The sequence below is a fragment of the Perognathus longimembris genome, chromosome 13 (assembly GCF_023159225.1).
Source record: "Perognathus longimembris pacificus isolate PPM17 chromosome 13, ASM2315922v1, whole genome shotgun sequence".
Lineage (NCBI taxonomy): Eukaryota > Metazoa > Chordata > Mammalia > Rodentia > Heteromyidae > Perognathus > Perognathus longimembris.
The window spans coordinates 12,649,089-12,667,009 of record NC_063173.1 but is presented as its reverse complement, the minus strand read 5'-3'; the positions used below and the strand labels follow the sequence as shown (position 1 = coordinate 12,667,009).

General features: G+C 52.2%; 1 protein-coding gene and 1 pseudogene across 1 annotated transcript; one reads left to right on the top strand and one right to left on the bottom strand.

The window, feature by feature from the left end:
- Nucleotides 1–642: 642 nt before the first annotated feature.
- LOC125361726 (short transient receptor potential channel 2) lies at nt 643–17,912 on the bottom strand. The gene is made up of 13 exons (XM_048360303.1): nt 17,253–17,912; nt 15,771–16,490; nt 13,999–14,211; nt 12,362–12,526; nt 10,062–10,236; nt 8,890–9,090; nt 8,625–8,787; nt 7,343–7,435; nt 4,557–4,749; nt 3,657–3,784; nt 3,475–3,553; nt 2,212–2,353; nt 643–1,208 (listed from the first exon to the last, which is right to left on the bottom strand). The coding sequence occupies exons 1-13, from the start codon at nt 17,265–17,267 to the stop codon at nt 799–801; spliced, it is 2,697 nt and encodes an 898-aa protein (XP_048216260.1). The 5' UTR covers nt 17,268–17,912; the 3' UTR covers nt 643–798.
- On the top strand, nt 10,820–11,274 carry LOC125361724 (annotated as a pseudogene).
- Nucleotides 17,913–17,921: the final 9 nt, after the last annotated feature.

The window sequence follows — 17,921 nt, the reverse complement described above, 5'->3', positions numbered from 1 at the left end:
TCTTTTGCTTCCCAGGTCTCCCGCTTCCTGGGCCAAAACTCTTTTCACTAAAGATCTGAGAAATCAGGTTGGGAATGTGGCTTAGCGGTAGAGTGCTTGCCTAGCATGCATGAAGCCCTGGGTTCAATTCCTCAATACCACATAAACAGAAAAAATGGAAGTGGTGCTGTGGCTCAAGTGGCAGAGTGCTAGCCTTGAGCAAAAAGAAGCCAGGGCCAGTGCTCAGGCCCTGAGTCCAAGCCCCAGGACTAGCAAAAAAAAAAAAAAAAAAAAAAAATCTGAGAAATCCAGTGTGAGATTCTAAGCCCAAGATACTGAAAGTCCCAGGAGAGGCATTGCCCTCTTCCCCGATCACACTGAGTCCATGTCAGGGGAACGTTGAAGAAGGACCTCAAAAACACAGATGGGGGGGCTAGGAATATGGCTTAGTGGTAAAGTGCTCGTCTCGTATACATGAAGCCCTGGGTTCGATTCCTCAGCACCACATAAAATGAAAAAGCCAGAAGTGGCGCTGTGGTTCAAGTGGCAGAGTACTAGCCTTGAGGAAGAAGAAGCCAGGGACAGTGCTCAGGCCCTGAGTTCAAGCCCCAGGACTGACAAAAACAAAAAAACACAGATGGCAATGCTCCCACTGGGCAGGTCTCTAACATGCATATGCAGTGACTTTATTAAGACAAGGGATTCCATAGAAGTTTCTACTGAGTGGCCCTCATCACACCCCCCACCCCAACTAAGCTGAATAGTGACAGAAGGGAACCTTCCAAGGCATTAGGACCCTCCCGGGTCTTCACCTCCTCCTCAGGGTGGGGGCACGTCCCCGGGCCCCTCTCCCTCTTGCTCTCTGTGCACCAGCACGCGCACAGGGGAAGAAGGCACGCACTCGTGCACCAGCACATGATTGGGGGAAGAAGGCACGCCCTCCTCGGAAGCTGGAGTCCCAGCCTCTGCCGGAAGTCCCGCCCGGAGCCCAGCTTCCAGGGAGTCCTGTGTCTCCATAACCCCTGGCACAGCCAGCTCTGGGCTCTCCAGAATGGAGGGGCCCAGGTTCTGGAAGCTGTTGCGCACACGCGTGATGTAGCGGCTGAGGATGCTGGCGCCGTCGGGGGGCCGGGGTGTCCCTCCCGTCGCCAGGGTCCGCTGCACGCCGGCCACCTCGCTTTGGAGGCGAGATACAGTCTTGGTCAGCTCTGTGAGTCTGTTGCCCAGGTCTGGGGAGGGGAAGTGTGGAGGGGAAGTCTTTCAGAAGTTGAGCCTGTTCAAGACCTCTTCCCTCCCACCCCCAAAAGAACCCCAGAGACACCCTGTCTGGGGTCCTGAGGGTGGACTTGGAGATCTGAGGAGGTGACCTGGGCAGACAGAATCTGGAGCAGATGAGTCTGAGGAGCAGTGGGAGGGGAAAACTTTAGGAGCTAAAGGGGAGACCTACGGGCCAGAAAGGAGGCTCTGAGGGAGGGGCCATGGAGGAGCCAGGCCTGTACGTGGGTCTCCATTGGTCCTCTCGCCTAGCTCACATCCCGCCTGCCCTTCTCCTCTCTTCCCTTCCCCTGCTGCTCACAAAACGACTCTTTTCTACCCTGTGGGCTCCCACTGCAGTCTGTGTCTCAGCTAAGCATTTTCTACTCGTTAGGATGGTTTCTCATCACTCCGAAAGCGTCTACACAGCCCCCTCCCTCCTAACAGCACCCGGAACAGGAAGACATGGCGGTGAACCAGGGTTGCATGATGGATAGGAGGAAAAAATGAACATGTGAATGAAAGCAGGAGTGAGTGATTAAACAAAAACACTAGAGCTAGGTGCTGGTGGCTCACACCTGTCATCCTAGTTACTCAGCCTGAGATCTGAGGATCACAGTTCAAAGCCAGCCCTGGCAGGAAAGTCTACGAGACTCTTATCTCCAATTAACCACCAGACAACTGGAAGTGGTGCAGTGGCTCGAAGTGATAGAGCGCTAGCCTTGAGCAAAAGAGCTCAAGGACAGCACCCAGTCCCTGAGTTCAAGCCCCATGACGGACAAAAATTAAAAAAAGAAGAACGAAAAAGAAAACACTGGAACAAATAACAAATGCTGGCTTGGGTCAAAGGGTAACAGTGGCAGGACAGTGCGGGATGCGGGCCTATGGCTTCCAAGAGTAGGGCAAAAGGGGGCCACACACAAACCCAGCTGAATGAGAGGCGTGACTGGGTGCGGGGAAGGCTTGGAGACAGCTCACCTTTGCGGCGGGTCTCCTCGAACTCCCGTCGGGCAGTTTCTATGTAGCGCTGCACCAGGGCCTTGATGACGCGGAGACGGTAGGAGCCTCGCTCACCCTTCCCAGGCCCCACCCCGATCCCTGCCCCGGCCCCAGGGTTGGCCTGGAATGGAAAGACAGGAGAGTGAGAGTCTTTACCACAGCCCTCCTCTCATGACAGACCTGCCTCATCAGTAAAGGACCACGGCAAAATACGACTAGGTTTTCTGTCCCGAAAGGCCATACACCTAGCCCTTGGTCTGCGTCCATCTCACAGGGAAGCCCTGAAAGGTAGAGAGAGGGAGGGAGACCCCAAAGTGGAGGACGGGCTGACTGTGAGAGGACACAGATGGGGTGAGGGCAGGGCTGGGAGGGGAAGGAGAAAGGAAGAAGCCCCTGTGGCCCTAGACGTCGGCTGTGGGAACTAGGAAGGGGCTCTCGTGGCGAGCTGGACTGGGTTAGGGTACAGGTGATGGGAGGGAGGCGAATCCTTCAAATGCCAGCCTTCTCAGCTGGTACTGAGGCTTACACTCAGAGCCAGAGCTCGCTAGCTTGGCTTTTTTGCTCAGTCTGGCCCTCTGCTTTTTTTCAGAGGCTTTGATTATGTGGCTGTGCATAGAAGTCCTTGAAAAACATTCACTCACACTGAGGCAGCACTGGTGGCTCACGACTGTCATCCTAGCTACTCAGGAGGCTGAGAACTGAGGATGAGAGTTCAAAGCCAGCCCAGGCAGGAAAGTCTATGAGACTCTTATCTCCAATTAACCACCCGAAAACCGGAAGTAGAGCTGTGGCTCAAAGTGGTAGAGCGCTAGCCTTGAGCAAAGGAGCTCAGAGACAGTGCCAGGTCCTGAGTTTAAGCTCCATGAATGACCAAAAAAGAAAAAAAGTAGTGGTACTGTGACTCAAGCGTTGAGCAAAAGAAGTTCAAGGACAGCGCCCAGGTCCCGAGTTCAAGCACCAGGACCAGTACAAAAAACAAAACAAAACAAATGTATTCACATTTTGGCCCAGTTTGTCTGGAGCGTGGAAGGTATTTGCATTGGGAAAGAGTGTGGCTAGACTTCTGTTCAGGCTGCAGGACAGGGTGGAAGTCTAGGGAAGAGGGAAACCAGGAAAGTGGGAGTTGGGAATGGTTTTCTGGGAAGACACGTGCCCAAACCTGCATGTACACCCAGACCGGCCTAGGTAATACAGGGGAAGCTCGTGTGTGGCAAGCCCACAGCAAGCGGATGAGGTACTCACAAAGGTGGGGGTGGGGGGGTAGGCTGGCTTCTTGGTTTTGCAGCAGCAACAGCAACAGCAAATGATCTGGAATATTCTCCTGAGATATTTCAATGGTAGAAAAGATCAGTTAGGGGACAAGGCCTAGAACTAGGGGCATGAGCTGGGCAGTGTGCAGGGAGTTTGAGCTCGGAGGTCATCACCTGAGAAAGTAGAAGAAGGCCTTGGGAGAGGGCAGGATGTTGAAGGGCACAGGCAGTGTCAGACCCTCTCGGAAGTAGGACAAGTAGAGCTTGGAGCGAGCAAACTTCCATTCCACATCAGCATCGTCCTGGGGGCCAGGAGGCTATGTAAGCATCGCATTGACTCCCGGCCTCTTGATCGTCACCTCTTTCCCCATCCTCACCTCTTCTAATCTCCAGTTGGCAACCACTCCTCCCCCCTCCCCCCGCCCCCAGCTTTTTGCTGGTCCTGGGGCTTGAATTGTGGGCCTATCCCTGAGCTCCTTTTGCTCAAGGCTAGCACTCTACCACTTGAGCCACAGCGCCACTTCTGGCCTTTTCTGAGATTAGTTGGAGATAAGAGGCTCAAGGACTTTCCTACCCAAGCTGGCTTTGAACCACATTCCTCAGATCTCAGACTCCTGAGTAGCTGGGATGACAAGCGTGAGACATTAGCACCTGGTCCCCTCCCCCTTCTCCCCCCTCTGATGCCAGAACTGGGGCTTGGATTCCAGGCCTGGGCACTGTCCCTGAGCATGTTTGCTCAAGGCTAGCTCTCTACCGCTAGAGTCACAGCACTACTTCTTTTTGGTGGTTAATTGGAGGTAAGATTCTCATGGACTTTACTACCTGGGACCTTAGGTCTCAGCCTCCTAAGTAGCTAGAATTACAGGTGTGAGCCACCCACACCCAACAGGACTTCACCCTACCTCCCACATCGGTGCTGGCATTACAGGCTTAAATGTAAACCCCTCACTAACCCAAAGCCATGAAACAAAACAGTAGAAAGAGCAGGAACTCGTGTCTTGACTCCTTATGCCGAGCGTCTCTGTCCCTTCCTGCCCCCGTCCCCCTGGGATTAGCTGCCTTCTGTTCACATACCTCGATCTTCTGGAAGGAGTTGGTGATCATGGCAATGAGCATGTTGAGCAGCACAATGACCATGACGATGGTGAAGATGCCGTAGAGGGCTCGGCCCACAAATTCAGGCACCAGAAACTGAGGCATGTCGACCACGCTGTGTTCCTCCATGCCAAACATGGTCCAGAACAGAAACTGGAATGTCTCGTTGAAACTAGCACACCAGGCCAGAAAAATGAGGGGAAAATTTGGGGGTGAGAAGTCTGAGGCCCCCCCACCCTGATTCCCTCCGCCTCCCACTCCATGAACACCACAGGTGTTCTATGTCATGAAGCCCTCTGGACCACCTACACCATCCAGACCCTAGCTAGCCCTTTCTCAGCCCCAACCTTTACGCTTCCCATCAAAGATATCTGAGGCTAGCCCTACCTCAAAACTAACAAAAGCAACTGGTTGCTAGTGACACACGCCTATAATCCTAGCAACACAGGAGGCTACGATCTGAGGATTGTGGTTTGAAACTAGCCCAGGCAGCAGAATCTTTAAGACTCTTATCTCTAATTAACCAGTAGAACTTTTTTTTTTTTTTTTTTTGGCCAGTCCTAGGCCGTGAACTCAGGGCCTGAGCACTGTCCCTGGCTTCTTTTTTGCTCAAGGCTAGCACTCTGCCACTTGAGCCACAGCACCACTTCTGGCCATTTTCTGTATATGTGGTGCTGAGGAATCGAACCCAGGGCTTCATGTATACGAGGCAAGCACTCTTGCCACTAGGCCATATTCCCAGCCCCTCAGTAGAACTTTTGTGTGTGTGTGCTCACTCAGGGCACTAGCCTGGAGTGAAAAAGACAAGCAAGAGTGCTAAGCCCAGCATTTAACATCAACAACAACAAGACACCTAAATCCTAAAAGGGCTTGGGGTCTGGCTTAAGTGGTAGAGAACCAGCTAGCAAGTAGGAGGCCCTGAGTTTAAACTGGAGTACTGTCAAAAAGAAAAAAAAGCTGGGTGCCCGTGGCTCATGTCTGTAATCCTACCTACTTAGAGGCTGGGATGTGAGGATTGCAGTTCGAAGCTAGCCTGGGCAAGAAAGTCTGTGAGACTCTACCAAGAAAACTACAGGCAAAAAGAAAAAGAAAAATCCAGAAGTGGAACGATAGCTCAAGTGGTAGAGTGATCACCTTGACTAAAGAAGCTCAGGGATAGCGCCCAGGCTGTAAATTCAAGCCTCAGAACTGGCACACACACACACACACACACACACACACACACACACACACACACTCAAGACAAAAAATAAACCCAAAGGTTGTTACTGTTCTGCGTGGGTGTGTGGGAGAGGATGTGGTACAGAGCACAGCAACAACCCCGGGGCTCCTCCTTCCAGGAAGCCCTTCCTGATCTACAGTCCCTACATGCAGAAGAAAGTGTTTATCCACTAGTCACACAGCGGCCTGGTCAGAGTCCTCCTGTTCCATTTATGTGTGAATCTTTCTTATGTTCTCTGCGTCAGCATCAGCACAGATTGCAACTTGTTTTCCCAATACTCCACATGGTACTGACGTATCCTTTCCAAATGTTAATCCCACCTAATATGTTTTACTTCTTCAACCTTTAAATGTTCCTAGCTACCCTGATCTATACGGCTGGTATATCTTATCTGAGATTCTCAGCAAAAAAATACCTCTTTAAAAAAAAAAAAGTACTAAGGTTTGAACTCAGGGCCTTACACTTCCTGGGCAGGCACTCTACCACTTGAGCCACACTTTCAACCCTTAAGAGAACATTCTACATTACTTACAGGTGAAGTGTCCTATTGTTTAGAATTTATAAATAGCTTGGGAGGAAAAGAAGGAATCAAAAAAGAACAGAGCAGGTAAATGTGGCAAACAGTAACAACTGGGTGAAGCTCAATAGAAGTGTCTAACTTACTTTTAATTTTTTCATAGGATTGACTTTTTTGCCAGTCCTGGAGCTTGAACTCAGGGTCTGAGCACTGTCCCTGGCTTCTTTTTGCTCAAAGCTAGCACTCTGCCACTTGAGCCACAGCACCACTTCTGGCTTTTTTCTATATATGTGGTGCTGAGGAATCGAACCCAGGGCTTCATGTATATGAGGCGAGCACTCTACCACTAGGCCATATTCCCAGCTCAGGATTGACTTTTTTTTTTAATAAAAAGTTTGAGGAAATGAGTGAATGGATGAATGTGTAAATGAACAAATGAATGACTGACACAGTGAATCAATGTGGGAATAAGAAACTTGAGTGGCCTGGTGCTTGAGGCTCATAACTATAATTCTAGCAACTTGAAAAGTTGAGGCTGGGAGGACGGTGGTTGGAGATCATCTTGGGCAGAAAAGTTCACAAGACCCCTTCTCAACTAATAGCTAGACATAGTGGCTTATAACTACAGGCTAGCTATGTAGGAGGCTAAGATCCGGAAGATCAACATTTCAGGCCAGGCAGAAGAGTTCATGAGATTTTACCGTAGTGGAGGGAGCTGAGTGTGGTGTTGTACACCCGTCATTCCAGCTAACTAACGTAGGAAGCAGAAAACGGAGGATCGAGGTCCAGGCATATGCCAGGCAGGAACTGAGACCCTACCTCCAAAAATAGCCAGTGCACAAAGGGACCAGAGGCATGACTCAGCAAGTATGAGGCCCTGAGTTCAAACCCTAGTACTGCCAAAGAAGAAAAAAAAGAAAGAAAAATGAAAAAAAAAAGTATGCAACTTAAGGAAGGAGAAAGATGAATCAAGATGCAAGGTCCTCTATGCTCTACTTGCCCCCCCACCCCCTCGTCCCAGCGTACTTGCCCAGCCGCTCTGTCTCCTGGTAAGGCACGTAGATGTTGTTGAGGCCACAGAGGAAGGCAGTCAGGATGATCATGAGGATGAACATGAACCTGGCAAGGGGTGGGACATAGGAGAGTCCTTAGGAGAAACCAGGCTCTCGGAACAGGGGTGGGGGTAATGGCCTGCCTAGCTCTTTATCTAACAACTACTCCTTTTGATTGTTAATGAAAGCAAGGAATTTGGGAGAAGTAAATTAGGAGGGATTTCAGGTAAGTGCTCAAACAGAAGGTCTCCCTTCTGAGAATAATGGGTACTGAATCTAGGCAACGTAAGCTGGGAACGAACCAGTCTGTTAGGGAGGAATTGAGATGCTGAGATCCTACCACGTACCCAGGAGCCAGAGGCTCTTACTGGACAGCAGTTACCACCCAGAGACTTAGAGGCAAATGTGAGAATGAATTAGCCTGCCAGAGAGAAGGTAAGATCCCAAGGTGAGGTGTAAGGTCCTCCTAGCTGAGCTAAACCTGTTCACACATGTAACTAGTTCATTCCTCTAATAGCACCCACTCTGATCTTGCCTCAGATATTAACCCTGGGCTCTGACTGGGGCGAGAGGCCAGATTTAGCTGTATATGACTTATCTATCCAAAGAAAGGGGAAACTGAGACCCAGGGAGAGGTCACAAAGATAGTAACTGCACCAGGAACAGAATGTGAAGTAATGGCTGGGTACCAAAATTGTGGTTCAAAGTCATCCTGGGCAGGGAGGTCCATGAGGCTCTTCAATTAACCACCAACAAGGCAGAAGTAGAACTGTGGCTCAAGTAGTAGAGGGCTAGCCTTACACAAACTAGCTCAGGGACAGTGGCCAGGTCTTGATTTCAAGCCTCAGGATCAGCACAAACACACAGATACACAAGGATATCAAGCAGGCTGGGATATAGCTCAGTGGCAAGGAGATCGCCTAGCAAGTGCAGTCTCCTAGGTTCCATCCTCAGTACCAAAAAAGTAAAGGGGGTTGGGGGGAGGGAGGATGTCAACCCATGGCCTTCATTGATCGTGTGGTTTGTAATCTCCTGAGCTGATGGGCCTAGGTGACCATTATAGCCCCTACCAGCAGAGAAATGCTTTACATTTACACTCCAAATTCTGCCCACATTTCCCCAGGTCTCGGCAGCTTCTGCCCCTTGAGTGACAACACAGGTGACCGTCTGGGCTACTCCAGAGCCGGGGATGTTCGGAAGGAGGTCCTGTGACATCCCTCTGAAGAGAGAGGACTCTGAGCTGGGAAAGTACGCACCGGATCATGTCATCGATCATCCTGCCAATGGAAATCTGCAGCGTGCCCAGGGACTCGTGGGCTGGCAGGATGTAGGCCAGGCGGGTAAAGCTGAGCATGCTGGTGACGGCAAAGAGCACCTCGGCCAAGAACTGGGGATCCTCTGTGCGCCACTCGCTTCGCTCTGTGCAAGGCGGGATGGCGGCAGCGGCTGAGGGCCGAGGAAGGAGAGAGACCGAGGCATTCAGGGCTGAGCTGGGGGGGACAGTGGGGGGGGGGTACTTACCAGCCGTGGTGAAATAGTGACAGGTGGGGCCATCAGAGGCATCCCGGCAATGCAGGAAGGCAAGCCCCGCCAGGAGGATGCGCAGTGCGAAGGCCGCCAGGTACAGAGACAGGATGACCACATCCAGGAAGTTCCACCAGTCCAGCAGGTAGCTGCGCAGGCCCTCGATCCACACTTCCTTACACTCAAACCACAGGAAGCCTGGAGGAAGCAGAGGCCAGCCAGGAGAGGAGGGGGCAGAACCCTCTCGTCCTTCCAGATCAGAGCCACCGGATGGTGAAGGGGATCCTGTGCTGGAGGGCGGGGTGCTAAGACATCACTTCACCTATCCGGGGGCAACATGATCTTAAGTGACAGTAAGGACCCCTCTCTGGTGCACCACACTCAGCCCGTGGCAGCTGGACCAAGGGCCACCAGTAGCTGATGCTCAGAAAGTGAGGAGACCCGGGAGAGGCCACACCGGGAAGGAACAATTTACATCCATTCCCTGCCTTCCACTAAATAAGTACTGGGCAAATACTTAGAGTCTTCCCTAAATAAGTGAGGTTTTTCCTTATATGTTTGCAATTCCCCCCACACGGGCAAGGGGAGAATTGTTGGTTTCATTTGAGGTCATTTGAGGTTGGCTGCTTTTGTTTCTCCTTTCCTTTCCTATCCTCCCCCGCCTCCCTGTGCCAGTACAGGGGCTTGGACTCAAGGCTTGGGCACTATCCCTGAGCTTTTCTGCTCAAGGCAAGTGCTCTACCACTTGTGCCACAGCTCTACTTCTGGCTTTTTGGCAGTCAGTTGGAGATAAGAGTCTCATCATGGACTTTGCTGCCCGGGCTGGTTTGCAACTGTGATTCACAGATCTCAGCCTCCGGAGAAGCTAGGAGTACCGACAGAAGCCACCAGGCCCGAACTTGAATGGGTTTCTTAGTTTCTTAGTGAGAGGATAGGAACCCCCGGAGTTAGTAATATCTGGTTCTATTTGCTGTATACTCTGGACAAAATGAAAATTTCCATTTCCTGTGCCTAAGGATCGTTGCTCAGGAGTCTGCTACGGGGCTGGATTCCCTGATGTCTCTTGTGATGGAGCCTGGGGAGTCTGGTTGGACGTCCAGAGGTGCTTATCAAGGACAGTGAGGGCCCTGAAATAAATTTGCCATGAGTAAACAGTTCCACCTGCGTACCTGCGACCCAAATCATGTGTAGTGAAGTCTCCCAGACACTCTGGCTGCGGCCTCGGAAGGTGCTCAGCTGCGTCTCCATGGCCAGGGACTCTCCCAGCAGGAAGATGAGGAACCACAGGTAGGAGGCTGAGTGCAGCAAGAACTTCAGCACGGGGATCTTCAGCAGGCGGCCCAGCTTTGGGAGAAGAGGAAGTCCTGGTTCCTCCCCAGCAGGGCGCCCTGCTGCGCAGCTGGGACCCCAGGACCCCGGAGGACTACTGCTCTTCTCAGGGTCACTCACTCACGCACCTACACACTAATCAAGAATGTCCTGTAGGGGGCTGGGAAGGTGGCTTAGCGGTAGAGTGCTTGCCTAACATGCATGAAGCCCTGGGTTCGATTCCTCAGCACCACATATATGGAAAACGGCCAGAGCTCTTCCTGTAAGTGGCCTGAGGTGACCTGTGAAAATGGTTCGCTACTCTCTAGACCCAGAAAACCCCACGAAATCATGCAAGTCACGAGGTTCGAATCTTTGTGTTCACTTTAAGAACACCAGAGATGGGGCTGGGGATATGGCCTAGTGGCAAGAGTGCTTGTCTCGTATACATGAGGCCCTGGGTTCAATTCCCCAGCACCACATATGCAGAAAATGGTCAGAAGTGGTGCTGTGGCTCAAGTGGCAGAGTACTAGCCTTGAGCAAAAAGAAGCCAGGGACAGTGCTCAGGCCCTGAGTCCAAGCCCCAGGACTGGCCAAAAAAAAAAAAAAAAAAAAAAGAACACCAGAGAAACAGCCCAGGCCATCAAGGGTATGCATATCCGAAAAGCTACCCAATACCTGAAAGATGTCACTTTAAAGAAGCAATGTGTGCCCTTCAGGCGTTACAATGGTGGAGTTGGCAGGTGTGCCCAGGCCAAACAGTGGGGCTGGACACAGGGTCGGTGGCCCAAAAAGAGTGCTGAATTTCTGCTGCACATGCTTAAGAATGCAGAGTAAAGCTGAACGGAAGGGTTTAGAGGTAGACTTCCTGGTCACTGAACACATCCTGGTGAACAAAGCACCCAAGATGCACCGCCGAGCTTACAGAGCCCATGGTGGGATTAACCCATCCATGAGCTCCCCCTGCCACATGGAGACGATCCTCGCTGAAAAAGAGCAGATGGTTCCTAAACCAGAAGAGGAAGGTATCCCAGAAGAAACTGAAGAAACTAAAACTTAAGACATGGGAATAAGTTTAGCATAAAATTGCAAATAAATGAATGTTACCATTATTTAAAAAAAGGGGGGGGGGGCTGGGGATATGGCCTAGTGGCAAGAGAGCTCGCCTCGTATACATGAAGCCCTGGGTTCAATTCTCCAGCACCACATATCTAGAAAACGGCCAGAAGTGGTGCTGAGGCTCAAGTGGCAGAGTGCTAGCCTTGAGCAAAAAGAAGCCAGGGACAGTGCTCAGGCCCTGAGTCCAAGCCCCAGGACTAGGAAAAAAAAAAAAAGAATGTTCTGTAGACCAGGCCCTGAGCTTCACCTGTCTTCTTCCCAACCATCCCAGATAAGTATTATTTTCGCTATATGTTTTTCTTCAGGAACGGAGGCACACAGAGGTAAAGTAACTTTCCTGCATGTTGTCCCATGGACTCTTCAAACTCAACCAAGGTCAAAGGTTCCTCCTACTACCTAACATGAACAGTCACCCAGCTCTTGCGTGGGTGACAGTCTGGGTAATTCCTGTCCCTTGTCCCCAACTTGCCTTTGCACGAGGGAACTTTTCCAATCAGCTTCCGTTCTAACTTATTTCCAAGACTTTGGAGCGCTGCCCTGTCCCCAGACTGCTCACTAGTGATATTGCTGCTGTGTGCGCTTGTTTCTTTTGGTTTCTCTGAAGCGGTACACTCTCCCTCCTCTGGGCCTTGTCCTGTGCCCTTCCGTTCCTGCTTCCCTGGTATCCCCTTCCTTGTTCTTCCTGCTTAGCAGGAACAGGCTGTTCATCACATCCCAGAATCCAGGCCTGTGCTTTGCTCCCAGTAGAATCTCAAGGAAATCTTGGTTAGGGTGGCCCTCTCTTTAGGACAATTTAGAGCTGTAAGGGCTCCAGGCTTTGGAGGCACTGAGATCCAGCACTCAGTGCTGACTGCTAGTTACTGTGTACACTGCACCCAGAGTATTTGCATTCCCTGGTTCAAGGTTCCTCCTCTGCCCAGAACTTGGCAGAGTTCCCTCAAGCTACTGGGTGGGGACATTGACAAAGCATGCGGCCCAGGGAGGGCCTGACCTAAAGCAAGTGCTCTGCAAATGAATGCTCAAGAATCTGATTTGGAGTACCCGAGACTTGGGTGCCAGCCAGTAGCCAATGCAGAGGAAGGGCATGGTGAGGAAGATGAGGAAGGCGATGAACAGCTTCCAGATGGTGGTGCTTCCACGCCAGCCAGCCAGGTTCCCACACCAGATGGAGGACAGGACTTGCTGGCAGATAGGGTGTGCTACAAACTAAGCAGAGATTAGATATTGGGGGGGGGGGGTTTGGGGTGCCACAGGCAGGAAGGAAGAGGAAACCAGTTGGCTGCAGAGACAGTTAGCTATCACAGATTAAACCATCTTTTTTTGATAAGGTTTGTGCTGTGTAGCCCAGGCTGGTCTCAAACTTATGATCTTTCTGCCTCAACCTTCTGAGTGCTGGGGTTAGAAGTATGTACCACCACCATGCCTGGCTTCCATCTTTCTTTTCTTCCCATACCAGCCAACCTAGAAGAGGACAGTCATTTGCCATGTGACCATGAGCAACACCAGCTTGCTCTACATCTTATCTGTGAAGGAGAAGACTGAATTTGAAGGGTTTCCTGTGCTGTCTAGATTGCATAATCTTTCTTTTCTGGGTCTTGAACTTAGGACCGGGCACTGTCCCTGAGCTTTTTTACTCAAGGCTAGCACTCTACTACTTGAGCCACAGTCTACTTCTGGCTTTTTGGGTGCTTAATTGGAGATAAGAATCTAACAGACTTTCCTGTCCACGCTGGCTCTGAACCATGTTCCTCATCTCAGCCTCTACAGTAGCTAAAATTATAGGCTCATGAGACGAGCCACAAGTGCCCAGCTTGACTCTAAGTTAGGCAATGGTGGTAGAACTGGTTTACAGGTCTCAGAACCCCCAGGATTCCCTGCCTTCTCAGAGATTTGGGCCAACAACAGTCTGAGAATCAAAGGAAAGAGGTTCTGCTGCCTGGAAGTACAGGGCCAGAGATGCTACACAGAAAAGCTTGGGTTCAACTCTCCGTGGTCAGGATGTGTGAGGGGAGATGACAGTGGCAAGTGAAGAGCGGGGGGAGGCTGGGAAGGCAGCAGGTCTAGCTTGGAGGGGTGTCTGATGAAGCCAATCACTTGCTATTTAACTCTTCAGAGATCCAGCCACGGGCTGGGAATATGGCCTAGTGGCAAGAGAGCTTGCCTCGTATACACGAGGCCCTGGGTTTGATTCCCCAGCACCACATATACAGAAAACAGCCAGAAGTGGCGCTGTGGCTCAAGTGGCAGAGTGCTAGCCTTGAGCAAAAAGAAGCCAGGGACAGTGCTCAGGCCCTGAGTCCAAGCCCAGGACTGGCCAAAAACAAACAAACAAACAAACAGAGATCCAGCCACGTCTTGCTGGGGAGAGTAAAGTAGTAAACTCTAGCAACAAAGAAGACTGAGCCCGTCTGGCAGGCCAGAAACAAGGCTAAGCCTATTAAGTCTCAGGTGGGACGCTGGTTAGGTGGTGGTCTCCTGAAGGCCAGTGAGGGGCTAGAACTCAGGCTGAAGGTAACAAGGGTGGGATGAGACCTTCTTTTCTTGCCTTCAAGGGTTTAGGAAAGAAGAGTGCTCAGGACTGAGGTGTCCCAGTCTTCCCGAAGGCAAGAAAAGGAGTTGCTCAGAGGTGGCAGGGCAAGGGGTTGGGGCAGAGGGGAGGCAGTGAAGGCCCAGCTGACCCGCTTCTGGTTGTAGTTCACAGCCAGCCGTAGCCTCGCCAGGTTGGGGATGCCTTCCTCAAAGGCCTGGGCCAGGCCCTCGGCCTCAGGCTCTGTCTCGATGTCCTCTCCCAGGTCGTTGAGCACTGCAGTGACCTCACTCTGGTTCCGGCACATGCCCAGTAGCTCAAAGCCGTAGTCCTGGCTCAGTGACTCCAGGGCAATGTACTCAGGCTGTAGGGAAGGAAGTGTGTGTACCAGCCACGCTGCGGCTGTAGCCCCGCTCAATGAACCAGGACCTGGCTCTTCCCAAAGAGTGGGCTTGGGCCATCTCTGTCCTGAGGGCCATTACTTTCTGTACCCAGTCACCAGGTCATTGATTGCTCGTTTCTCTGCCACCTCATCTTGCTCCAGGGACCTCTTAACACCTTTGCCGATCTGGTGTTGTTTCTACCTTATCACCTCTACCCCAACCCTGTCTCTTTTGTCTGTTCCTTAGACTTTTCCTCTCTCTCCCTCCCTCCCTCCATCCCTCTTTCTTTCTTCCTTTCTCTCTGTCTCTCTCTCTCCTTCTTTCTGTCTAATCATGGGGCTTGAACTCAGAGCCTGGGCACTGTCCCTGGCTTCTTTTTGCTCAAGGCTAGCGCTCTACCACTTGAGCCACAGTGCCCCTTCTGGCCTTTTCTGTTTATGTGGTGCTGGGGAATTGAGCCAAGGGCTTCATGCATGCTAGGCAAGCAAGCACTCTACCGCTAAGCCACCTTCCCAGCCCCTGGATTTTCCATTTCTAGACCTGTTCCCCAACCCTCCCTCCAGATTTCACTGTGCAGGCTGGCTCTGAACTCGCTTTTTGTGTGTGTGTGCCAGTGCTGTGGCTTGAACTCAGTGCCTTTCACTCTTACTCTGGAGCTCTGGCTCCAGTTCCAGCTTTGTGCTGACTAGTTAGAAGTAAGAGTTTTCTTGGATTTGTCTGCCAAAGAGCTGGCTTTGATCCAAGATCTTCTGTTCACAGCCTCCTGAGCAGCTAGGATTATAAGAATGTGCTATCTGAGCTCAGCTGACCTTGAACTCTTCATCCTCCCACCTCTCTACCTCTAGTCTCCCAAACTGGGATTGTAGGTGTTCACTACCATTCCCTGCCAATGAACTGGGGATGAGAATTCTTGCCCCTTATCCACCTATCCCTCCTTCCTTCCCTTCTTCCCCTTTCTCCTTCCCAGTGCACGAGAGTGGAGGGAAAGCCCTTCGGCAAGGCCTACCCTCTCCTGCTAGCTGTGCAGGGGAAGTTTCCATTCTCCTGCTCTTCCACAGCTCCCAGCGCCGGGGTGCAGGTGAAGGCAGCACGGGCCACAGCCTGCCTTAGACATTTCTCTCCTAGGTTCTCTAGCTAATGACAACTTCTAAGGCAAGGATCAAGTGTGGCCTGCGTGGGACACCAGTGGGTAAATGATAGACCAACTATGCTGATGCAACTCCCGGCCCGGCCCTGCCTCCAGGCTCTGCGTCCTGAAGCCTTGGTCCTGCACAAGGCCTTCCTGACCTCAACACTGCATATCCATCTGCTACCCCACAGTCCTTGCTGGGGCTGCGGCCTCACTTCAAATGCCCTCTCGGCCCCTCTTTACTGCCATTAGAGTGGGTCTTTGCTGTTTGGGGTGGGGTTGTGATGCCTAACAGGAGAGATTTCCTGAGACAAGGGCTTCTCACTTTCTGGAACACCCCCAAGGACCCATCCCTACCTCAGTGGAAAAAGATACCGAGCCCTGAAGGCAGAGCAAGTGGGAGAGCCCTACCTTAAACTCAGGCTCCTTGCGTGCCAGGCGCCTGAGCTCCCGGCTGAGCTGGAAGGCAGCCAGCATGGCGTCCTCACTGGCCAGCGACAGGTGGGCCCTGCTGGCAATGCCGCGGTAGGTGTTGATGCGGGACAGGGAGAACTTGAGCAAGTCATAGCGGCGGGCGTTGCTGCACTCGAGGCAGGCACAGGAGATGGGGTGGGGCCGGGCAATGGTGTGGCCCTGGTCCATGAGCAGCTGTGCGATCTCATACAGGTCCTTCTGGCAGGCCAAGGTGAGCGGCGTCACACCCGGCGCAAAGCGGGAGCCATCGATTGAGGAGTCAAAGAAAGCTAGCGAGAAAGACTTGGTGTCCACTTTGCGGCCCTTCTCCCGTTCCAGCCGGGCCAGCAGGCGCCGCACCACCGCGGGCTGGTTGGTGTCCACGGCCACCAGCAGGGCTTCGTGGATCTGTCTGAAGTCAAACTTGATATTGGCCAGCAGCACATCGGTGATGGCCTCGTGGCCCAGGCGGATGGCCAGGTTGAGGGCTTCTCTCCAGGAGCGGTCCTCAGCCTCCTCCACGTTCCGCAGCGGCCCGCCCGGCCCCCCACCTGTGGCCTCTACCCCCGACTCCAGCAGCTGCTGCACAAGCCCCAGACGCCCCTCCTGGATGGCACCTAGGAGTTGGGGGGGAAACTTGAGCTTCTTGTTCACGATCTCTGTCCAGTTGGGTTGCGGCTGGATGGAGGGGAGAGGGCAGAAACCTGAGTTTCCAACCTTGCTTTGTTTGGGGATCTCCCTTCGTCTCACCTTCTAGCCTAAGCTGATTCCATTATGTTCTTCCTTGCCCCCAAACACATAGTGGCCAGGATTGTCTGCATTACTATTTTATTGTGTAATTTTCTTCAGAAAAGCACCAGGGTGGGTCTGATGGGGGCCTCTTCCTCAGTTAAACTTCTATCCTCACACAGTGGGGCCAAACGTGAAGAAGACTCTGAGAAAGGGGTTAAAGTAGATGGACATGGAGTGGGAGATGCTACACTGGGAACGCACCCCACAGGCAGGCGCTCAGGACCATCCAGGGCCCAGCTGCCCTCTTGTTGACTTCATCTTCCAGCTGCGCACTCTGAAGGTTCCAGGGCAGGTCCGGACATGTCCACACAAGAGGGCTTTTGAATTGGGCTTGTCCCCACACCCGCAGCTCTGAACAGGACTCCTGGCAGGACCCCAATGTGTTTCTTATTCACCATACGCACTGGCCGGCTCTGCCCCTTGCATTGGGACATCTCACCCTTGAGACTGTGTGTCCCTCTTCTACCAGGCCTGGGCCCACCCCCCTGCTCATCTTGTAGACCAGGCAAGAGCCCCAGGGTTCTCTCACCCAGTTGTACCCACCCTTTGCCTGGCAGCTCGGGTGTCCTGCCTCTACTCTTTTCCAATAGTTTGGTTCCGAGCTAGAAATGGGACTGAGATGGGGTAGTGGAGCAGAGGTCGCCTTACCGGAAGGGGGTCCATGGTAGCACCCACTTCTGAAGGCAGGACTGGAGGTCTGGACTCGTGCTGTCTCCTCCCCTGACTGCACCCAGCATCGTGTTTCCTATCCACTCAAAACCCCGCCCTGGGCCCTCCCTTTGTCAGGACCAGCTGCTCCCCCTGCCCTAAACCTTGGGGAGCTGGAGTGCCATAGTGAAATCCTCTGGGGAAGGGGAGACGGTGTACCGCTGCTCACAGAAGGTGGGAACAGAATGTGGAGTATTGGAGCCCCGGGGAATTGAGTGTGCAGATGGGAATGGAATGAGCCCAGGCCCCCAGCCAAGCAGGCCCATTATCATCAACACTACGTGAAATCATGGGTTCAGGGATTTTTCTCTCAGCTACCTAGAATGAACTCTGGAGCCCCTAAGATAGAACTTGCTAAAGTCACATGACAGCACTGTTACTGGGTTATGCCTAGGACAGTAACACAGGATACAGCAGAAAGTAAAGTTCATGGGATGCTAGATGTCAGGCTCACACTCAAAACCCATTCTCACCTTCCTGCAGTACAGGATCTTTTCTGTCATACCACTACTAAGGCTTGCCTCAGGGCCTTGGGCTCTTGCTTGCTCGGTCATAATTGGAACTTTAACCACCTAAGCATGCCTTCAATCTGGCTTTTGGCTGGTTAAT